We start from the raw sequence: 22,234 nt of genomic DNA, 5'->3' as shown, positions 1-22,234 counted from the left end.
GGGCAAGGTGCAGGAGCCAGCTTAGTCATCACGGCGAGGCTCCCTGGAGGGCAGACTCCAGCAAATGTGGGGGCTGCGGGTCACTCTCCTGCATCTTGGAGTGCCGAGTGCGCGTTCATCGCGTCTGATCGCATCTCTCTCACGGGATGCCATGATGAAAAACTGGCGCACTGACTGAGCCAGCGACAACCACCAGGGCATCAGGCTGGCCGTGTAGCGATTGCAACTCATGCGTAGACAACTCCAAGAACAACGAGGCCGGACAGGAAGTCCAATCACGCTTGTTTGACGACTTTGTCGGCCTGGTCGATTACCTGTTGGCCCAACCTGCAACACCCTCGGCGGATAGATCCGCACTCTCACTGGCTCAATCCAGAGTGGCTTCCTCGTGAGGCACTACCACCAACAACCATCACCAACGCCCATCTTCAGGCTAAAAACCTGACGCGAGGCAGAAAACGCTGCCCTGACACACCACAACGCCGATTCATTACTTGTTCTCACCTACTACATCATCTGCGTCCAAATTGGTAGCCGTCTTCACCTGTAGAACGCGGCTTTTCTTTCGAGAGACAATCTGGACCGCCACAGCAGTCACAAAGGCTTCACAATCACAATACGCAAGCCTGCCTTATTGCCGTTCTTTTTTGTCGTTTCGGACGATAATCAGTCTCGTGCTCAGTGTTGCAATCGCGCACGGCAGACACTCATCATCGAGAACACATCTCCTTCTCAGGATCTCGACAGAAACCCCAAGGATTTCGCTTGCACTTGCCCATCATTCGGTGCCAGCTTTCTCCAGTCAATCCCTTCCATAGGCTTGTCTGTCTCTCGTCTAGGTTCGTCTTGACCCTTGATCGCTCCGTCCGGATGACTGGCTTCAATGAGAGAGCGAACCACTGTAGGAGCATTGAGTTGCTGACTCGCCGTGACCTGCACAGTGATGTCGCAGCGCAGTCATTTGTAGACCCCACTCAATGTGTTCTTGCTGGTATGAGCACCATTATCCATCATGGACGACCCTTGGTTTTGGGACATCGATCGGGTGGTAAAGGAGTTCTGTAGTACCACGCGTACCTGGACACCCATTCGTGACCCCCCAAGGCTGCCAGAGCCCAAGTGGTTTGAAGAACAGCTTCGCGAATACGGAATGGAAGGCTTCGCCTTGCTCGAGTCTGATTTAGCCACGTTATGGAAAGATTTTGGGATCAAGCCCAAGAATCAAATCACGACACTCAACGATGCAGTCCAGCAACTCCGAAGGAAAAGTCGTGGCTGGAAGCAGCGACAACGCAAGAACGCAGAGCAGGATGAAATCGACGATACTGCGAGCGAGGGCCCTCCCGCCCAATCTCGAAAGAGAGAGCCCGACGAAGAGGATCTGGCCGACGCCCGGCGGCGTCTACGCATGAGACTTGATCGTGAGCCATCTCAAGACACACCAGGTACCTCGGGGGCACCAGAAGCTGCATCTACGGCTGGTGTGGCACCTGCACCGACCACTGGACATCCCATTTCCCAGCTTCCTGGTGGCCAGTCCTCCCGTGCAGTAACGCCACCTGTGGTCCTCAGTCCGAAGAAAAAACGTCGCGTTGCACCACAAATGATCTCGTCTGAAATCAACCCTGACAACATCAACAGAAACATTCCAACTGCAGCTGATGTTGTCACAGGCTTTCGTGCCTTGCCGAAGGCAGCCTCGCGGCCGGCCTCAGTTGCTCGACCTTATCTGGGGCCGACAGGCGTCAGCAGAATGGATTTCATCGATGGTGTATACTCCCTCAAGGGTGACACCATAGTTGGAGAGGACGACAGCTGGAGCTTTGTGCGGCATCAGGTTGCGCCCGTCGGCAGACAAATCCAGGCATACCGCATCAGCAAACGGCGCATGCGCCCGCGTCGGGCCAGCGCGCGTGCCAGGAGATCAAAGCTGGACATGGTCGAAGGGCTGGATGATCCGGAGCTTAATGAAGTTCTGCCTCTGTATGGCCAATCAGACGATGAGGAAGGCTATGATACCGATACCTGGGAAGAGATGGAGAAAGAGGCTCATGAGACGAAGGCGATGCCAACCAAATTATCTTTGGACCAGGTCGCCGTCGTCATCGAGGACTTGATAGAAACGCATCGCAACACATGGTTGGAGCGGAAGCTCCCTCGACTCACCCGTACCGCTTATCAGATCTGGAAACGCAGTCGTGGTCCACAACTTCACAAAGCGACACAACTCGCGCGGCAACGCTTGGCTCACCTTGAGCACCGGCTTGCTCGCATCAAGCAACAGTTCTTGGGGCAGGAGTGGCGCTCAACGACCGACGTCGATGCAATGGCCGGCAATTTCGAAGCTACGGTTCATGATTTAGAGGCTGCCCGTTGGGAGTTGGACGTCATCCAATTGGTCTCAGCGCCCGACATACCAACCCGGCAGGCACGAGCAAGGCTGTCACAGCGTCATCAGAATGCCCAGCCTTTGAACGAGCATGACGAGGAAATCTTGACCAGTGAGGACGAATACGATGACTTCGGTTTCATCGACGATGGGGATGTCAGCATGCCAGACAATCGCTCGGCCCAAACTGCCATGGATGTAGATGATGAGCGTGCTTCGAGGCCCTCGACAGGACCCGACTCCCCGCCCCAACCCGAGCTTGAAGTAAGCACGCAAATTTCAGGGGGATCAGATATTGCTGGACAAGGACTATCTACACAGACTCCTTCAGGAGTGGCCCACATGAACGACGTGGACTTGCCTACTGTCGATACGCCAATGGACGGTGTTGTCGAAGATCTCATTGACGTGCAAGATGACGAGGTAACGGGGGAGGAATTGTCGGCTACAAACGACAATGGACGGGCACCTGCTGATGACCACGATATCGCAGAGCGAGGCGCCTCGTCAGTCGCCGATATTCCATCGTCACATCCCGACACCGATCTCGGAAGGGCACGTGGTTTCGCTCCTCACGACGTCATTGACCTTACCAGCAGTCCACCTCCTGACGACCTCCGTCCAAACCCTCCAGTACCGCGCACTCCAGTTCACAAGGAGCAAGCAAACAGTCAAACCGCAGCAAGTGGCATGAGGCGTGTGATCAAGAAAGAAATGACACCAACAAGCTCTCTTGCATCAGGGCGTAAGCGCCGCACGTCCTCTCCTGTTAGAGACAGACAGAGCTTCTTGTGGATGGACCTGAGCGACCTCGACAAGCTGCGCAAACGTGTGGCCAAAGCCATAGACAGGTTCGATGACATGATAATCAATATCATCTTCACGGCCGCCAAGGTTCTCGACCAGCACCTCTGGGACCTCTATGTCAAGCCATATTGGGCGAAGAATGACTATCCTGACGATGACGACGACGATCAGGCTCAAGCTGTCAGGGTTGCATACCGCCTTATCCGACTGTTTGATGTCTGGAATGGGCAGGCCCCAGAAGCAATGGCGGTCATGGTAGAGACCACTGCTGCTGACAGAGACGACCGGTTGTCACAAGTAGATGAGAGAAATTCAGAAGCGTCCCCGGCCTTTGCTCAATTCCTCGTCAGTCTTTCGGATCGCTTCTATTGCACGGAGGTAGAGTCGATCAAAAAGATGTTTGAGGAAGCCCTTGCCAAACAAGGGGCAGACTTGAGCATGGACTCTGACATCGAGCAAGAAGATGAAGCTGAATCGAATCAGGACCAAGATCAGGACCAGGACCAGGATTCGCCGACGAAATCTACGCCCCGCAAAAAGATTCGGACGAGGGCTGTCGACATAGTCGGCCGCGACTTGCGAAAGACGGCGCGCGTGCTTGGTGCTGAACAAGCCGCCAGGGTTAAGGCCTTCAGGGCCAAAATGGAAGCACTTGGCAACAACGCAGACAGCCAGTTCATCATCAACGAGAGCAAAGAAGATGATGATGCGCTGATCTATGTGCATCCCGACATTGCCAAGTACATCAAGATGCACCAGGTCGAGGGAGTGCGATTCATGTGGAATTTGATCACGCAGAGGGGCGGAAATCGCCAGGGTTGCCTCTTAGCCCACACGATGGGCTTGGGAAAGACCTTGCAGGTCATCACCCTCCTCGTGGCTCTTGCAGATTGTTCAAACTCTGAAGACGAAAGCATTCGCTCTCAGATCCCGGAGGACCTTCGCGAGACACGCTTTCTCATCCTCTGCCCGCCATCGCTGATCAATAACTGGTACGACGAAATCCTGTGTTGGACTCCTGAGAATCACCACTTAGGGCACTTCTGGAAGATCGACGCGGGATCAACCTCTTCTGATGAAAGAGCTCGCATGATTCACGAATGGGACGAAGAGGGTGGCGTACTATTGATCCCCTACACCCTGCTGAGTTCGCTCGTTAGCAACGAGCAACTGAGACCTATCCTACAGGAGCGGCCAAATCTTGTGGTAGCGGATGAAGCCCACAAGATGAAGAACCCGAACACGCAGGTGCACACAGCTACGGCCAACTTCACTACTCAAAATCGAATCGCCATGACCGGCTCGCCTCTGGCAAACAAAGTCGAGGAGTACCATGCCATGGTTAACTGGATTGCGCCCGGTTTCCTCTCTGATCTCAAATCGTTCAAGCAAGAATTTGCGATCCCCATTCACGAAGGACTCCAGATTAGCAGCAGTGCGGCTCAGCGACGAAAGATGTTTGCGAGACTCACTGCGATCAAGAAGATGGTCGCCCCAAAAGTTGACCGCAAAACGTTGGGCGTTCTCAAGAACAGCATTCCTACGAAAACAGAATTCGTCATCGTCATGCCACTGACGGACCTGCAACGCAAAGCGTATGAGCTGCTGATCAAGCATCAGCGAGGTGATTTGCTTGACAGCTCAACATCTAACACCACTATTTTCAAATGGCTCAACGTCCTTGCGCTGCTGTGCGCGCACCCAAAGTGCTTCAAGCATTGGCTCCCGGAAGAGGATGGACAGACGGGCAGTATCCAGACCAACCAAGAAAGAACTGATAGCGCTGAAGAGGATGCGGACGATGCGACAATAAATGTCAACCGCGATGCGGAGGATGCGTCAGTAAATGTCGACTGCAAGCCGGGTCTTGTCTCAAAGGAGCGCACGTTGCTGAAGAGCATGGATAGCGGTTCCCAGGACAGCATTCTAGCCTGGAAGACCGAGATCTTTCTGTCGATCGTTAGAGAGAGCCTGGCCTGCGGCGACTCTGTCCTGGTCTTCTCCCGGTCTATACCTACACTCGACCATCTGCAGAATACCTTGAACTTGGAGAGGATCGGCCACGACCGACTGGACGGAAAAACCAAGATGCGCCTTAGACAAGATATGGTCAAGAATTTCAACAAGGCCAGAAGTAAGGTCTTCCTGATCTCCACGACGGCGGGCGGTCTCGGCCTCAACATCACAGGCGCAAACAGAGTTATCATATTCGACTTCAAGTTCAATCCGCAAGAAGAGCAGCAGGCGATCGGCCGCTCGTATCGTATAGGACAGACCAAACCAGTCTTCGTCTATCGTCTGATTTGCGGTGGTACTTTCGAGGAGAAGATGCTGGATCGAGTTGTCTTCAAGACGCAGCTTGCGCAAAGAGTTGTCGACAAGAAAAACCCTATTTCCAAGGCGAGGGAATTCGCCGAATTCCTCGACATGCCCACAGACCCGCCCGTTAAGGACGTAGAAAAGGTCCGTGGACTTGACAGAGTTCTCGATGCTATCCTTGATTCTACGCGCCTGCGTGCTGGGATCCGATCTGTCACGACAATGGACATATTCGAGGAGGAAGAAGTCGAAGTCACAGAAGTTTCTGCCGAGGACCAGGCAGAAGCTGACCAGCTTCTGAGGATGCACTTAGTTCCGTCCTCGGCACAGGTAGTGGGTCCCGTGCAAGGACCGCAGCTATCGCACATTCAGACGACCTCGTTGTCAGAAGGTCGTGTGGACATCACCCGGTCCAGTCCTCCAGCTACGGCAACGCCGATAGAGGGCGGTTCTACAACGGTGACAGCCCCCATACCTTCACCTCCGCTTCCAGCTTCTGCAGCTTCCGTAGCTTCGCAATCGCCTGGTTCGTCGCACTTACAGGCGAATGGTCAACATGTTCCAGCAGGATCTGCGGTGCCGCTCGCCCCAATCGCAGGAGCTTCCACGAGCACACGTGAGCCTGGCTCGGCTGACTACTACCTATCTCAGCATCGATCCTTCAGGGGAGAACTCAAACGTGCTTTCACTCAGGCTGGCCCACCGCCCGTGCGACCAGCCGAGGCCGAACAACGCGCGAACACAGCGAACAAGATCGCAGATCTAGTGGCTCAAAAGGAGTCGGATGTCGAGGCACCAGAGCAAATCAAGATGCTCAGGAACGTCATTCTGGAGGCGGCTTGCGATGAGCGATTCGTCCAGGCTATTTGTGGTGGCATTGTCAGCCCGGAGGCTCTAGTCACTATGAACCCTGCGAGCATTACACGACTGCGGGAGCAGTGGAGGCAGATGGTTGCCTCGCAGTGGGAGACCCTCCTCGCTGAGCCGCAGGTTAACCGCGCCGATCCTCAAGTATGAACAGTCCACGTCAACCTTGCCCACCCCATCTACCACCGTGACACCCTACCTCTACAGAAGTGCAGACTAACCCGTATTCATCGCAATAGCATTTCCCGGCTAGGCTGGACCGCATGAGATCCGTGCCTGACGGGTCAGCTTCCACACAGAAGCCGTATCACCTGAGTGACCGAGCTGCTATGGAGGCGGTGATGGCACGCAGGACAAACGGCTCGTCTACGCCACAGACTAATGGTCAGAGGTTCAAACCTTTGCCAGGCTGGGCAACAACCGCAATTCAGGACGCTCCCAAGCGTCGAAGCAGTCTCGCACCTCCGCCATCATCGGCGCCTCCCCAAGGCGCGCCAGCAAACCCCAGCTCTTCAGTTCCTCCCCCACCAGCATCACAACAGGCAAGGAAGGCGAAGAACCCTTTCCTCAGCGACTAAGGAGGAATTTCTCAGTCAAGGAAGAATCGGACTACCATGTCCTTGGAACTTCGTTTCTTGCTGTGATCCTCAATATGGCGCTCATTTGCACGGAGGTGGTTATTGCATCATGTCTGTTTTTTTTTGCAAAACCTTTTGGCTGGCGTTCGGCAAGGAAGGATGCTTTGCAATGAGAGATACCCCTAAAGCATGCGTGTTTTCTCTTCTTTTGTTTTTTTGCAGACGTCACTTTTGCATCTTGCTCCTCTCGGCTTATCCACACAAGCGCGTCATTTTTCTGCTCCGCGCTCTTGGGCACGTGCCACGATGGGAAAAAGTTGGCAGCCATGGAGCACACGAACTCAATTGAGGGGCGCAGCCAGGAGAGGGCAACGCCGACGCGTGCTACCCGCGATATTGAACACACACATCCCACTACATCTTGCCATAGCCCACTGGAACCGAACGGGAATGAAAGAATTATGTATCTACTTGTGACCTCCTGATGTGCGCGTCGCAAAAAATGACTGGTGAACTCCCGTTGATCGATGAATGTCTCGCCAAGTATTAATTCCGCTTTTGAACAAGGCCAGGCAGGCGGTCATACACTGCCAAGGACCTACTCGAGATGATGGCCTGGGCTACATACTTGTACATGACACGAGCTCCAGCACAGGTCGTTTCGACTTGGTATCAGAGATATCAGTTCGAGCGAATGCCAGAGACAGCATGGACGGGGACCACTTGCCCACACAGCCTCTGGGGCACTGGGATGAACACAAATTGTTCTCGCGGGCGAGCAAATGTTTTTTTCTTTTTTATTGGCAGAAGTGAAAAACCCTCAGAATTCGTTACCTAGGATTCTCTCTTACACGCGAGATCGCTCAAGCTGCGCAAGGCGATATCGCAAGAGCTGTTCAATGCAGGGCAAAATCACGCATGCACATGGGTAGCAGGATCAACGTGGCAAAGTCGTCCACTCGAAGATGTATGGTGGTGGTGGTGGTGGTAACCAGGTCTAGATTTCTCGCGCACTTTGCTGCTGCTGGCCTTTTAAAGCCCCAGAATATACCGGTCTCATTCCGGGTTCCGCGGCTGCTCTTTTCGCCCTCTCCAACCCTTGCCTTTCAAAAAACCAGCTGAACATCTCACCCCCTTCCCTTCATGCGCTGCTGTACCCTCCCTCTCTCCAAAAAAGAAACATGAAAATCTACCATTACCAAGCCCAAAGAACCTTGTGGTGCAGCACTCTAGCCCCCAGGCGCTCGTACTCGAACGGGTTGATCCACGAGTCGTTTGTGGACAGCTTGGCAAAGACCGAGGCGCCCTTCCACGCGACGACCTGCTCGTCCATGTCCTTTGCGCTGCGCGACACCAGGATGCGGTCGAGCAGGTCCGGCCTGCGGGCGCGCAGCTTCTCCTCGAGGGTCTGCGTGAACATTGGGGTCTTGGACCCGCCGCCGACGACCATGATGGAGCCCAGGAAGTCGCGCAGCTTCTTGTCGTCGCCCTTGGCGGCATTCTGGATGCTCGTCAGGACCGCAATGTCCAGGGGGGCTACGGGCAGCACAGAGTCGCGCTCATTGGCGAGGTCACGCAAGGTGCGCTGCGTCGCGTCGACAAACATCCCCGGCGGCGGGGCCGGGGAGGCCCCGTTGCGGGCGTTGCCGTTGGGTGCCGGGCTGTCCGTGGCACCGCCACCATTGGCGGAAAACTGGAAGGCAGGTGGCACAGGCGTGTTTGACCCCTCGGGTGCTGGGGATGCGGCTGCGGAGCCACCCGGTGTGCCGTTCAGGTCTGGTCGGCTGAGGAAATTGAAGTGTGACTTTTCTTTGCTTGGTGTGGCCAGCGGATCTGTTGCGCCGGCTGAGTTCACCGGAGCACCATTGGGTGCTAAGGCCATGGACGGCTTGACAAGAGCCAGAATGGCATGCTGTGCAGCAGACGAAGGGTCGTCGGGCATATCCACGTCATATGCGTTATATGACCGATCCATCAGTTTCCTCCTGCCTCGGAGTTTGGTGGAGTTGTCGAAGATCTCGGGCTCATAGTAACCCATCGCCGAGAGGATGACTTCGTCATACGTCTTGAACTGGTACTTGTAGGTGGGCTGATTTGGCGCCCGAAGGTGGAACTGGTAGAGCTGGACAGAGATGTCGGCTTGTGACATTGTGCAGTGCTTGATCTTGAGCTCTTCTGCGAGCAAGAAGTCGTAACGTCTCTGCAGGTTGATCTTCTGGTATGGGAAGTTGTCATATAGCATCATCTTGATGAAGGTCTCCGTCACGTCAAAGCCGCCGTACTTGAGGTTGATGCGTGAGTCTTCTAGGATAAGTCCGTCCTCGACACAAGCAATTGAGGTCTTCTGTGCGCCAACGTCCACGACACAGGCTTGCGTGTAGCCTGCACCAAAACTGGCAGCCATGCTCTCCTGCACGAAACATATCCTGCTGAACTCGAACCATATCATGCATGATTTGAGGATTTGCTCGACATATTTCTTGTCGTAGAGGTCGGGGATGACGATCACGCAGCTGTAGTTCTTCCACGAGCTCGTTTGCGTCAGGCCGAGCTCTTGTCGTATCGCCTTGTCAATGAGTGTCTCCAAGTCGTCAAAGAGGTGCTCAGCGGTTGAGTAGGAGTCCTCGTTCAACCAGCCGTGCTGTATTGGCCACCAGAGCTTGAACTTGGGCTGTGAGTCGTCAGGCACGCGTTGTGCCGCATTGCCAATAAAACACGATGCCAGGGATGTCGGGTCCTCGAGCATGCCGACATCTGTCCACTCGATCTCCACGGGGTCGTTGTGCTTCTGGATCTCTTCTGGCTCGGTGCGCCGGTTATAGTTGACGACCAGCTCTTTGGAGTTGGGTAGAACCTTGCGCTTGTTGGCGCGCATATCGATCTTGAGGTCGTTGGACATCTTTTGGAACTTCTTCGACCACTCCTCGCCGTACTGTTGGTCCTGTGTCTTGGCCTCGAACTGCCGCCGCGGGAGGGCTTCGTAAGCCTCCGACTCTGTCTGGGGAAACTTTGTCGCCAGAGTCATGGGTATCGTCTTGGGGAGGGCGTCGCTGGCGAAGCCGATGCGCAGGTTCTGGCTTCCAGGATGTATGACGATGATCCTGGAAGGATCGAAGCCATCGGATGGGGCTTGAGCGTCATCTTCTTGCTGGAGCTCTGCGGCGTCTGTGGGTAATGGTAACTCGCCGTTGGCGCCTCGGGCCAGGGCGCGATCACGGTCTTTGGCGTTCTGGACGAGACGGTCTCTCTGGGCCTCGGTCTGGAGTCTGAGGGCGAGGACCTGGTCGTCGCGCTTCATGTAGTCTGTGTAGTAGTTTTTCTGGTTGATTGGGATGACATCGGGCCAGCTCGTCTGGCGCATGCCATTGTCGGTACGCTCCAGTCCTGGACGATGGAGACGTGGATATTAGTCTCGGCTACAAGACCAATTGCGATGGTTGCCTCGGATTGTTGGCTTACCTTCCCGCAGGAGGACGCGCTCGCTGACCTTGCCGACCATGGTTGCGGCGATGTGGGATCACCAGATGCTTGGCGTGACGGGTCTTCGGAGCTGGCGATGTCCACCGGGATGGATGGGGATTGTCGCAGTTTTGGGGTTTTGCGGCCGGTCTATTACGAGAGGAGAGGGGTCTGTGGCTGGGAGGCAGGCGGCATGTCTTGCGCCGTCGGGGGCGTCGCCTGCGATGTGTGGGAGAGGTGGTCGAGCTTGGGCGCGCAGCAGAAGAAGGAAGAAGCTGCTCAGCCGGCGTGCTCCCTTTGGTCGGTTGGTGTTGTGCGGTGCCATCCCGCTCACCCACGCGCGAGTACGCCGGGCGCCATCGCGCGCCGCCGCAGTGGTGAGCGACCACAGCCAAAGCCCTGGAGGTGCCTGGCAGGGCAGCCGCCCGGGGGCCGCTACAGTAGCGCGACCCGCCTCGGCATGCATGCATCTTCACAGCTTACCCTGTACACAGCATCAACCATCACCAGCATCACAGGCGACTCCGTCAGTGCAAGTCAACTTCTCACCCCCTTGGAGCAGGCAGGCTAATGGGCAGCCAGCCAAGATGACTGAAGCCATGTTGGCAACCAGTGGGTGGAGCCTCCGGAGTGTGCTCTGTATGGTTGTGGGCATGGGATGAATACGTAGTTGTACAATTTACACTGGGTGGTTGTTGCTGGCTGCCTGGAGGCCATGGATGTCTCGACTAACACAGGGAGGCGTGAGGCTGCTCAAAAATACAGTTCATGACAGCTTGCCACAAAATGCTAGCGTGTATAAGTAGTGCGCCGTCTCTCATGTGTCAAAACCAACCCTCCAGCCCGTCCAGGCACACTCAAGCCCATTCATTCACGACGTGCTTGACGCGCAACATTGATTCGGCACCCTGTCACGCCAATGACGTAGGATCGCTGCTCCCCCAGAAAGCTTGACGTCCACACGCCCCAACTCTGGCCAGCTTTACTCCAAACATACCATAGACGTCCTTCACGCCAGTCTTTCATATCCAACATTCAAGGCGGACATATTAGAGATTTGTTTGCTGGGCAAAGCTGAACTACGCGTACTGCAGCCCACCACACTGTCTACTCCAGAAGGCCCAAAGTAGCAAGCCTTGAGGACCACACGAAGATAGTGCAGTCACCATCAAGCGGATTTCTCCTTTTCCAGGCCCTTTCCACTCAGAATGCCGCCCGTTACAACCTTCGTCAACAGTCCCATCGTGGCGGCCAAGCCGTCTGGCGCCACGCCTCAGACCGCTGCTCCCGGCGGCCAAGCTCCGCGTCCTGAGAACGGTCCTCCTGCAACAACAACGGCAGCAGCTGGCTCATCATCACATTATCCCGCTGCCCAGCCCGGAGCAAGACCGCCTGCTCCTACAGCTGCTGCCAGCGCCTATACTCCCGCGGATGTCGCGCCCGCGCCCACAAGGACAACCGCCGCCGCCAATGACGACGGACCGGCACCACCACAGCCTGGCAACGCTCCCATCGCACCTGGCTCTGGCTACGTAGCTCCCGCGCCTACCGGCACTGCTTCCAGTGCACGCAGCAAGCTTCCGCCACCTCCCAAAGCTGGCGAGAAATTCGTGCCGCCTCCACCACAGATGGGGATTCCTCCGCCAGCCGGGCTCTACCCAGCTCAGCAGACTGGTACCCTGCCATCGTCAGATACCGCAGGCTACCAGGGCGGACCAGCGCCTGCGAACCTCGGATATGTGCCTCCAGGTTACCAGCCGCCTGGAGCCGGCACAACTGGCCCCTCCCGGTATCAGCCTTCGCCCATGGCGTCAGACCCGCATGACCCTTATAGCGACGGCGAATCCGAGGGCATCTGGAACGCGGCCAAGAAGTGGGCGTCCGGTGCCGGCGAGAAGCTTGCCTCGGCTGAGAGCGAGGTCTGGAAGCGTATCAACAAGGACTGATCCAGTCCTCGCGAGACTTGCCTGCATGAATCAGTCCCGCGGGCTCGAAACCGACCTCCCGGCCCATATAATCATGGCCTATCAGCCAGCAAAGCTTTCATTGAGGAAGTCAATGGCCGACCACAACGCATAGCTTGGGCACGATATTGTTGGACGGTGTCTGGGGTCGCTCGAGACCAAAAAGAACATCTCTCGCCGGGAGCAGGAATCGAACCATGCATCTCACGCCTAAAAAGCGTGAATTCTGGCCATTGAACCATCCCGACCAATCCATGGAGGGTCAAGGAGCGCCAAGGAGCGCAGGATGCACAGAGAACGAGCAATCATAGGACACGCTGGGTGCTGATTGTCATCTCGCCGGGAGCAGGAATCGAACCATGCATCGCACGAGGAAGATACGTGAATTCTAACCATTAAACTATCCCGACCTGGTTCGTAAAGATCAAAATGTTGAGTTGATTATTGTGCGCCTTATATATGCTGTCAGTCCTACGATGACCACACCGTGTTACTCCGAGCCCGGTGAAGGCGATACTGCGGGCGTTTGCAGGTAACAAGAGTCTTTGGGCGGCTGGGTAACTTCATAGACTGCTAGTGTAAGCTGACCCTAATCAAATTGAACATGCAGCTGTGAGTTCATTTCCAGCAGGGTCATCCCTGGTGACATCTGGAACGTGTAACTCTTACTCTGAAATCTGGCGAGATGTTGTCCTGTGCCGAGTTTGAGGTAATATATGAATTGTGCTGCAGCATTGCATATTTTCTAGATGATGATAGTCTCACAGGAGGGTCATCCAGAAAGACTGTATGTTGGAGCAGTGTCGTGTCATTTTTAAGCTTACAACTCTGGACTAGACGTCCTTTGGATGATATGAATAAGAATATGTCGCCGTGCCTGATCATGGTTTTTTCCTTCATAATATTGAACTTGAAATAAAACAAAAGACAATCTGGCCAAACGCAAACTGTTGACTCAAGCTCATGGCTAACATCTTACCGTCAGGTACTGAATTCCAGTACCACCATCAAGGAAAGCTTCCAGGTTACTTGATGCTCTCTGGCGGGAGTGAGGCTCTATCGCCGGTCTCCATAAGCGATGGACCATAGCAGATAGGGCTCCGGAGGACGACCTGCACGTTGCTCCAAGCATCACGATGTTACTCCGGATAGACCGAAGCCCAGACCTCCCTACTGAGTCAATGACCGTACAGCCTCCCCCACGCATGATCAACGACTCAACCACCAAACGAATGTGTAAACGTTTGGTCAGCAAATCTTATTGACACACAGGGTCCACTATCGTTCGAGAAGTCGATTGGGTCAGGTGTGGGAGGAGGACCAGGGCTTTCAACAGCTACTTGCGGATAAATCTGTGGCAGAAAATGCTCCGTGCACGAACACCGCGCGGGACCTTTTGTTTCGCAATGGCCAACGCGCCCTCGACTGGGTGGTGTAGAGCGGTATGGGTATGTCTATAATTAGATTTGTCTGCTCTGAATCGGTCCGGAGTGGCATCATATGGTCAGGACGCCTCGTGATAAGGTGACAATCAGATATCAGACCGAGGGTATGCCAACGTTGCACACAGAAACCAGATTTAAAAGTAAGGATGAAGGTGCATTCGACTTCAAAACGGGAGTGAGGAAGCATCGCTTGCACCCTGAGTTGTTTGAGGTCCGGCCAAGGCAACCCGCTCCGCTCCAGTGGTGAGCAAGGTTACAACGCGGACCTCGCACCGGATGATCATATCACTGCGCTGTAAGTCCTGCCAAGAGTTCTTCGCCTTCACCGTTGTCTGGTTTCAGAAAGGGAGAGAGAGGCCTCTTCCAACACGCCCTCCTCTGTGGCTATCCACCTTTTTTTTTGTTCCCTTCCAAGGTCGTGTGTCGATAATACAGGCAACTATGGCCCACCACACTTCCCTGCCACTCTTCCACGACGCGCGTTTCGCGATGACCGACGTGGACCAACACCACGGCACGGTCCACGTCGTGAACCCCGTCACGATCCGGACGAACCGCACGTCATGCGGGAGAATGCCACACGCCCTTGTGCCTGGCCTGCCGGCCGGCCGGCCGAGCTGGTCTTGAAATACCAAGAGACCGGGACGACGTGGGTTCTGTGGGCTTCACAGCCTTCAGGTACGGGAAAGGATTCCCTACTGACGTGCCAAGCTTTATGCCATCACGACCTGCGGGCGCGCCTCTGGTGGTCGGAGATTTTTGTTTCTCGTCACAATTATGTCCCGCGTCATTTGTTTGGAAAGGGTTCATGCCGGCCCGGCTTGAGAACAAGCTCACCATGTTTTAAGGATTGTATAAGCGAACAGCCCTGTCGCGTTATGTTTTGTTCCCATCCATGCTCAGGTCCATTCTGTAGCAGATTTCCAGGCCAGCGATATTCGCTGCATTTCTGAGTCGCCGGTATATCAGAGATGATAGGCTGTCAGTGGCTACAATCAGCAACAATGTTGTTGTTATGCCTTGGCACGGGTTGCAAGAGCTTGGACGATTCCCCATCATCGCCACGGAGACGACCACAGCGCTAAACAGACCAACATGGTCGGCACGTCCGCCATAGCATGATCAACCTCTCAAACTCCGTCCTCAGGCTTACACCTGAATGCCTCTCGCGCAGCTGCGGCTGCTCAGCACGCTCTCCACTTTCAACCTTCTACTCCGGCCTGGGCACCGAGATATCTTGCCACCGCACAGTCGCCCAGCGCCCAGCCTTGTAACTAGAATCCAAACCAGCACTTATACCACAACAAGGAAGGGATAATAGCGGTGGCGTGCCTCTATACAGAAGCTCCCCACGAGAGCCCATGGCCCCAGCCAGAACTACCGGTAGAGGCCTGAAGCAAGCCGCGTGCACTACAGGCAGATCATTCTGACTTGCATCCATGGACATCTTGGGCTGGGAGGGAGGGCCCAAGCCTGCAGACCAAGACACGCAAGCAGATGTGGGGGAGAGGACTAGCTGACCTGCCTGACGTGGCTTGGCAGACAAAGGACGCGGGTGACCCGATGCAGAACAGAATCGGCTTGATTGGGATGTTTGCCTCTTGTTCGGCATCAGATCTAGTGAAATCGGCAGAGACGCAAGGGCGGGGGAAGAGAGTCGTGTTCCGTCGGCATCGTCACATGTCCTGATGCTATGTCAAGGTTGTTCAAGGCGCGGGCTTCCTTGGAGTAGCACATACGCATCGCCGCCCTTTTTTCTTCCTTCCTTCCTATTTCTCCGTTGAAACCACACCCCCTCCCTTACCCCTATGACATTCCCATCCGCCTCACCGAAGCGTTTCCAGGGCCCTCCTCCACGTCCTGGCAGAGACCACTTCCCCAGAAACGGTCCGTAACGACGGGGCAAGGGCGGCGGCGCAATCCGTGCAGACGCAACAAGCACAAACCACAACGCATACAGCATACAGCGCACGTCAACAATAACAGCAACGACAACGACCACCCACGACGTCCGACGACCCCGGTCCCCTCTCGCACCCCCCCTCCAGGAAGATCTCCCGGAAACGGGATACCACGTCCGGGCAGCAAGGTACCCTTTCCATGCCCGGCCGACGCGCGCCGCTTTCGGGGCGCGGAACAGACCAGACTGCCGTCCTTGCATATGCACATACTCGCCCGCTTTTTGATTGCGTGCTCTCTCCCGAGCTACCGATCGTTGGGGGGGACCAGGTTGCCAGGTTTAACGTGATAAGAACAAGGTACAGTTAGGAAAGTCAAGGTTTCTCAGCTTCTCCTGCTCTTCCTGCTCCTCCTCCTCCCGCCTCAAGCCCTCGCAAAAAATAAGGTACGCCACCGGCAAGGGGAGGGGGGTTCGCCCAGGATGCGAATAAACGGCTTGTCTGTCATGCGGGACGTACTAGACCAGCAGTGATATGGGCCGGCGCGCGGGTTTAAGCAGGGGGGCCAGGAAAAGGCACATGCCCCACGGTATGCCCTGTCTTTTGCTCCCCCCCGACAGCCGGTTATGGGTTGGCCGCTCGTATGTGCCTGGGCTGGGCTGGGCTGGGCTGGGCTGGGCTGTCACCACGATGGGCCGGGACGGGATATGTCAGTACGTCGTTCGTCATTGACCAGGTGCCGGGGGAAAAAAGAAGTTGCCTTCCTGTTCTGGACAGGCAAGATCTTACAGAGTTGAAGCATTGCAGAAAACAGCAAGCAAAACTCCAACAAAGACCGGCGGGGGGGAAGGCGATACCTGTTCCGGGAAACGCGTGTATGGTGGACCTGGTGATATGTCATACTAACTGTCCTAAGAAACATGGCTCCCTCTTCCCCCTTCTCCTCCCAGTATCGCCACCGGGAACCGTCCTGTTGCCATAATACAGGAAGGTGCTGAAATGCGGCGCATGTCGCTCCCCTCTAAACGACCCCCCACCCTGCTGCCTCTTCTCTCGTACCTGCACAAACAGTTGGCTATGTGCCCGAACGACGCTGGGATAGATGACGAAGTGGGAGCTGGGCATCATCACGTGTAATTCGATTCAGGACAACTCTCCTCCACCTGCAGGACCTACCCTTCCCAGAAAGACATTACGCTCAGCCGTTTTATCGTCTTCAACCTCCGACCTAGACCCATTCACATGCTGAGCTTGTGTGCTGCGCCACCTGGTGGGAAAAGGCATTATTGCCGTCAGATATATGGCAAAAAAAGGGGGCCAAGTGCGCCCGCCGCCCTTCCCGATGCCAACGCATCAAAAAAGAGCAGGCCTGTAAGGCCTCCCGTGACATGCGCGCGGGAAACAAGGGTTTTCCTGTCCCTCTGTTGACGTGTTTTCTTCTTGCCATCTGTTTCCCCCGGCCCTCCCTTGACCTTTCGGCCCATGAACTACTACAGGGCCTTTTCCGTTTCCCAGGTATGCCAACTAGGATCTGCCTGCATGTCGTAGAAATAATGACAGCTGTCGTTGAATGTTCCCAGCACAGCGGAGTAGCGTCCTTCAGATCTACAAGTTTGATGACCAGGGCCGTCGTAGTACCTGACGGACGGTCTGCCTGGCAGGTCACAGTAGGGAAAGGCGTTGGGCTTTAGTTAGACCCTTGCTTAGCCCGCAACTTACACCCGTGTATGTGATCACCCGCTTCCGGCGGTACCGACCTCATTGACGGCAGCATAGGACAGATGACTGTGCGAATCGAAGGTGTTGTTCACATGGAAATAGCATAGCGGGGTGAGATAGATGCGCAAAGCCATACGGCGGCCTCATTTCCTGGCATCCTTGGGCATGAGGCGGCTGAGAAAGATCATCACATCCGGCAGGGCTCGTCGGATGACGAAAACGCAGAGAATCGGCAAGGATTTCTGCACCATGAATCGCGTTTCCGTCCAGCATGTGGTTCTTCACGCGTCGTCTGTTGCACGTGAAAACACACACACAACGTGGAATCGGTTCTTGCGCGGTTGTGAGCGGCGCATGAATTACGCACAGCCTGGCATAATATCGCCGTGCCTAATGTCCCTTGCGCGTGCATGTGTGGGGTGGAGATTGGGGGGGAGCGCACAAGACAGCTTGTGGCGAGCAAGGTGACCCTTGCACTATCGCCATCGCTAGCCAACTTCAACTTGCTATGACAGCAGGCTGAAAAGAGCAAGACTCACAAGTGGTCGTTCTTCACCAGGACCGTTTGGCGTCGCAATGCTCTTGGTCTGCTCAAAGGTGTGCTTACCGGGACAGAGAGGAACAACCGCAATTTGGTTCATGGCAGAAGATCCACGACAGCACCGTGAATAGAGCCGCGGCAGGACAGGTCGGAACAAAGCAAGAATTTTCTCAAGGAAGGCGTAATCGGATCCCTCCGCGGTCACGCGGCAGACACTGCAGATGCTCGAAGAGTGAGGCTTACAGGGTGAGGACGGGTCCAGGCCTGCCCACTCAACAAAATCGTTCGCAGACATGTTGCTCGAGGCAGCTGTGCAAAAACCCCGAAACTTCCCTGCACGAAATATATTAACTTCCCACGATTCGTAAGCCAGGCGGTAGTGCCCCGAGCCTGTTCAAAGTCAAAAAGGTGACAAGATAGACAACGGCTGGCCACGGCCGGGTCATGGTAATAGTGAGGTGCATGCTATAGGCGGCACAGGAACTCCTTTGAGATGATCGCTCCGTGAAGGGTTCCCAGAACAGGGCACGTTCCGCGGGTCTCAAAGTCAACTCCCGAACCCATCGAATGCTCCAGTGGAGGCCGTGCAGCCTGTCGACAACGAGCCGGTATAGCGTCGATCATGGAGCGACTTACAACATGCAGCCCCGGACAAGGCGCTGGGGCACAACAAAGAAAGAGGCAGGGGATACGACGACTCACGTGCCGTGTTGTTGTCGAGAGAGCTACGCCGAGCCATCATGTATGCATGCAATGGCTTGGATCAGATCGGACTTGACCTGGGTCAAGGACCAAGTCGTAACCGACCCGCGCGGATACAGATGCACGGAGAATTGATCGCGCTGTGGATGGCGCAATGAAGCTCGGGCAGTTCCCCCCACGCAGGCCATGAACTCCAAAAATTGGGTTGGATGGCAGTCCCTCCCATGACTTGGCCCCAGACCTGGATTTGGAGCATCGTCCGTTCAAAGGATGAAAACATCGTCATCGATGGACCTGGGCACGCCGTGTATTCATAGACGGCGCGAGATGGCCAACCTCAAACGGCGGCCTCCGAGCTAAAACCAAGTCATCTTAAACCACCAGCGGCTCGTGTTCTAGAAGAAGGGAGGCGGCCTTCTAGTGTACCGGCAGCTTTGGAAATCAGGGCCATCAAGGCCATCAGGCGGGCCTCCATTCCACTTCGGTGCAAGTTGGGTGAGTGGGGAACAGCTCCTAATTTCCCAAAGGAGCCGTGTAGTCAATGCGAGTGGGCGCGGACCTGCTAAGCGCAATGCTTGGCATGGGAAAGCTCAGTCAGTCGTTCGCAGGGGTTCGAGGCCCGCCGATCTGCCTGAGGCTCTAGGCCAAGGGAGGCTGATGGGCTCACTGAAGAGCAGGCTGACGACCGACAGCCTCGCTGAAAGTGGAGCGATGCCTGGGGTCCGTTGAGCTGAGGCCAGGTACAAGCCAGGGCGCAACACGGGAGAAGGTGAGCGATGACGAAATGTGCAGCGGAAAGCCCAAATTTAGCAGATGGGGCGTCGCCTTTTCCCCATCCTGTGATTTCGCTCTGTCCGTGTGCAGATCTCGTGAGGAATGCCGTTCTGGGACTCGCGCGATGTGAACAAACAGCGGATCTCAGCGGATCTCGACTTCTCGCTGTCGTCCTGCAACTTCTGGCGTGCTTCTAGCGTCTTTTTAGCCGAGCCGGATTTTCACACCGTCCGCAGAGGATTGCCTGTGTGCGAAACTATTATCCTTGTTGGCCCAGCTCATCTTGTGGTCACCAAAGACAGTGATCGGGAACAGCTGGGGTGGTGGCTGCATTCTGTTGGAGTGAGCATTGCCGTGCATGTTAATTTTCACAGGCCTGCTTCTGCATGGGCCACAACTGCCATTCTCCAACAGTTGGGTCATCCGACCTTGCTTGACCATTTGCAAAAGTCCGCAAGAAAAGCAGTTAGATTCCGTGGACGTGGACGCGGACGCGGACGATCTGCCCCATTTGGTTGGCCTTTTGCCAACGGTAAGGTGATGGTTCGCAAGGATCAACCCCGTAAACGTTGCCAGCAACAGTCATAAGAGCAGCAACTATAGACGGATCGGGCATCCGCTGTGCGAGCGGTCTCTCCGCCACTGCCGGGTCGCTGGTCAATTGGTGGTGTGGGTGGCGTGACAGCGGTCGTTCTGGCCGGCCCAGGAAGGTGTGCGTGACACGCGCGGCCTTGGAGTCGACAGGCCTTCGGACACCTCGCGATGAGGCCAGTTGCTAGGTTCTGGTGGGCAAGCCGGAGAAGAGAGCTGCCTGGGGTGCTGAACCCAATCGATAGATTGTGTGTTTTGGACGGTCGCAAAACACAGCCCGTCGTCAGGACGACAGAAGAGTGCCCAGGCCGGCCAGGAGAGTTCCGCATCTTGTCGCTTGTCCCAGCAAGGTCGTCGCTCGCTAGTCCGTCAGGTCAGGGCGAGGTGGAGAGTCTGTGCGGGTGGTGCTTCGGCACGGGTGTCGTGGCGGTCCCGGCCAAGGGGAGAAGGCTGGCTGTCACTGGCTCGCAGGCGTCCCCGCAGATCCAGGGCACCTTGCTCTGACACAGATCTGACACGGGAAGCCACATCCTGACTGCCAATCAGGCTGCCCCCTACCCCGCCTGCCGCGCCTCCACATTTTTACCTCAAACGCGCTACAGCACATCCCACGCACACCTTCCTCGCGCCGTCTCGACTGTTTCGCTGCTGCCAGGCTGCGATGTCCAGTTTAGCTTGGAGCTGCCGCATGCAGGTGGGCAGTCGCAGACTTCAATCCCATCCATCATCATTGGATCTTAACGACAGGCTTCCACTTAAGGAGCATACGTACATATGCCCGCCCACTCATCTGTCCCTCCACAGACTGTCTGGCTAGACCCTAGCAATCAAGAGTCGTCATCCCCCACGGTGTGCTCGAAATAAAAGGCATGGTCAATTCCGGTCAGAGCGAAAAGCTCTGGCCTGCGTTGGTGTCGTGAGCCTTGTCGATTACTAGGGGCGGAAGCACAGCGCAGTGTAGCGCTGGGCGAAGAACTCCGCGCATAGATGCAAGTAATTAACGAGCCGCTCGACAACTGCCACTACTCACGATCACCGATCTCGTTCGAAAGCGTCCCCGCCTACCGGTGTTCACAGCATTCTATGAGGTCGGGTCACGGGCTCGATTGGACAAGAACCGGCCTGTGCGGACAGCGGGTCAAACCAAGGTTAATATCTTTCTTCGAATAAACGAGACGCACGTTGGGACGGCCATGGCCTGCAAGTGAGACACTTATTCTTGGTTTCATGGACGAAGTCTACCTATGACTGATGCCAATGATAAGGTTCTTGGTTCGGCGCGGGAGGACAGCACGGCCAGCACCTAGTGGATGAGCTCCGCTCAATTTCAAACTAGAAAATGACTGTCAGTTCACGGGCAGCTTCTGTCTCAAAGCCAAGGGCCGTATTCACCTTGGCACAGAGGACTTTGGCCCTGACGCGAATGTTACCAGCTGGAAGGCTGTGCACCTTGCAAGTGGGGCTGCTTCGTGGATGTCTGCCAACGTGCAACTGGCCCGCTATTGGCGACATCAGCCGCTCTGCGCATTCACAGCAAGCCATTTATTTCACCAAGCGTAAAGCGTCCGATTATGAAGGGCTGAGCGATTACAGTGATGTTTGTAAAGATGACTTCTTCAATCTCCCGGCTTGCCATGTAGGGGATCAGATCGGCACGCTGGGAAATGATTTCGAGGCTGTGCTGGACAGCATTCCCCCGAAAACAGGCATGCCATGCGGGACGTTGTGTCGAAGTTGTATCAAGTCGCCAGATCCGTCCAACTGGGAGGGTCTTGAGATTCTGCCCTGACCCCGGCGATACCTAGAAGAGCCTCGCCGCAAGGAGGCTCAGGGCTTAGCCGTGTTGATTGGTCCACGATGTTGGTGATTGCCACTTTCTTCTTCTCCCAAAGCATCGGTAAGCTCGTGCATTCTGAAACTGTGTGGCTCAGCATCCAGATGCCTGGTCGATCAGACGACAAGAACGTCAGAAGGCTGCAGGTGCTGGCTGGGCAATGGTCGCCAGCCGTGCTGACCAGCCCAGCAGACATTCGACGGCCGAGATGGACTTCAGCCCGCCCGGCACTCACAGAATTCTCTACACTGCGGCTCGGCCGCGAATGCATCCGAACCCCTCGGCAGGATCGAACCAGCCACGACTTGGCGACCTGTCAGGACGACGCAAAGAATTTCCTAGTTGAG

At 55.6% G+C, this 22,234-nt stretch overlaps 6 protein-coding genes and 2 non-coding genes across 8 annotated transcripts; 3 read left to right on the top strand and 5 right to left on the bottom strand.

The window, feature by feature from the left end:
- Window positions 1-4,427: 4,427 nt before the first annotated feature.
- Window positions 4,428-7,412, top strand: B0I36DRAFT_315796 (P-loop containing nucleoside triphosphate hydrolase protein). Its single transcript, XM_046152916.1, has 2 exons — window positions 4,428-6,526; window positions 6,622-7,412. Exons 1-2 carry the CDS (start codon window positions 4,490-4,492, stop codon window positions 6,958-6,960), a joined length of 2,376 nt encoding a protein of 791 aa, XP_046017335.1. The 5' UTR covers window positions 4,428-4,489; the 3' UTR covers window positions 6,961-7,412.
- Window positions 7,413-7,915: 503 nt separating this feature from the next.
- B0I36DRAFT_77003 (uncharacterized protein) lies at window positions 7,916-10,785 on the bottom strand. Its single transcript, XM_046163346.1, has 2 exons — window positions 10,420-10,785; window positions 7,916-10,344 (listed from the first exon to the last, which is right to left on the bottom strand). The coding sequence occupies exons 1-2, from the start codon at window positions 10,457-10,459 to the stop codon at window positions 8,156-8,158; spliced, it is 2,229 nt and encodes a 742-aa protein (XP_046017334.1). The 5' UTR covers window positions 10,460-10,785; the 3' UTR covers window positions 7,916-8,155.
- Window positions 10,786-11,259: 474 nt separating this feature from the next.
- B0I36DRAFT_315794 (uncharacterized protein) lies at window positions 11,260-12,740 on the top strand. Its single transcript, XM_046152915.1, has one exon. It carries the CDS (start codon window positions 11,628-11,630, stop codon window positions 12,363-12,365), a length of 738 nt encoding a protein of 245 aa, XP_046017333.1. The 5' UTR covers window positions 11,260-11,627; the 3' UTR covers window positions 12,366-12,740.
- B0I36DRAFT_t33 lies at window positions 12,559-12,631 on the bottom strand. Its single transcript has one exon. It is a non-coding gene; the product is annotated as a tRNA-Lys (tRNA).
- B0I36DRAFT_t32 lies at window positions 12,721-12,793 on the bottom strand. Its single transcript has one exon. It is a non-coding gene; the product is annotated as a tRNA-Lys (tRNA).
- A 2,325-nt stretch (window positions 12,794-15,118) lies between these two features.
- Window positions 15,119-16,408, bottom strand: B0I36DRAFT_315790 (uncharacterized protein). The gene has a single exon (XM_046152914.1). It carries the CDS (start codon window positions 15,987-15,989, stop codon window positions 15,525-15,527), a length of 465 nt encoding a protein of 154 aa, XP_046017332.1. The 5' UTR covers window positions 15,990-16,408; the 3' UTR covers window positions 15,119-15,524.
- Window positions 16,399-16,978, bottom strand: B0I36DRAFT_315789 (uncharacterized protein). The gene has a single exon (XM_046152912.1). The coding sequence runs from the start codon at window positions 16,646-16,648 to the stop codon at window positions 16,409-16,411; it is 240 nt and encodes a 79-aa protein (XP_046017331.1). The 5' UTR covers window positions 16,649-16,978; the 3' UTR covers window positions 16,399-16,408.
- A 2,586-nt stretch (window positions 16,979-19,564) lies between these two features.
- B0I36DRAFT_346213 (uncharacterized protein) lies at window positions 19,565-20,050 on the top strand (the record flags this gene model as incomplete). The annotated part of the gene is made up of 1 exon (XM_046156432.1): window positions 19,565-20,050. One exon carries the CDS (start codon window positions 19,565-19,567, stop codon window positions 20,048-20,050), a length of 486 nt encoding a protein of 161 aa, XP_046017330.1.
- Window positions 20,051-22,234: the final 2,184 nt, after the last annotated feature.

This window comes from Microdochium trichocladiopsis, assembly GCF_020744255.1.
Source record: "Microdochium trichocladiopsis strain MPI-CAGE-CH-0230 chromosome Unknown B0I36scaffold_2, whole genome shotgun sequence".
Classification (NCBI taxonomy): Eukaryota; Fungi; Ascomycota; class Sordariomycetes; order Xylariales; family Microdochiaceae; genus Microdochium; species Microdochium trichocladiopsis.
The sequence above is the reverse complement of the archived record's forward strand: the minus strand, read 5'-3'. Positions and strand labels throughout refer to the sequence as shown.

What these genes read in the sequence shown, in the direction of transcription:
- B0I36DRAFT_315796 (XM_046152916.1), top strand. Translation starts at nt 4,490, where the DNA reads ATGACCGGCTCGCCTCTGGCAAACAAAGTCGAGGAGTACCATGCCATG. An exon ending in TTAACCGCGCCGATCCTCAA is followed by an intron (nt 6,527 to 6,621) that starts GTATGAACAGTC and finishes TCATCGCAATAG; the next exon opens with CATTTCCCGGCTAGGCTGGA.
- B0I36DRAFT_77003 (XM_046163346.1), bottom strand. Translation starts at nt 10,459, where the DNA reads ATGGTCGGCAAGGTCAGCGAGCGCGTCCTCCTGCGGGAAG. An exon ending in GCGCGTCCTCCTGCGGGAAG is followed by an intron (nt 10,345 to 10,419) that starts GTAAGCCAACAA and finishes TCCATCGTCCAG; the next exon opens with GACTGGAGCGTACCGACAAT.
- B0I36DRAFT_315794 (XM_046152915.1), top strand. Translation starts at nt 11,628, where the DNA reads ATGCCGCCCGTTACAACCTTCGTCAACAGTCCCATCGTGGCGGCCAAG.
- B0I36DRAFT_315790 (XM_046152914.1), bottom strand. Translation starts at nt 15,989, where the DNA reads ATGCAAGGACGGCAGTCTGGTCTGTTCCGCGCCCCGAAAGCGGCGCGC.
- B0I36DRAFT_315789 (XM_046152912.1), bottom strand. Translation starts at nt 16,648, where the DNA reads ATGTTTCTTAGGACAGTTAGTATGACATATCACCAGGTCCACCATACA.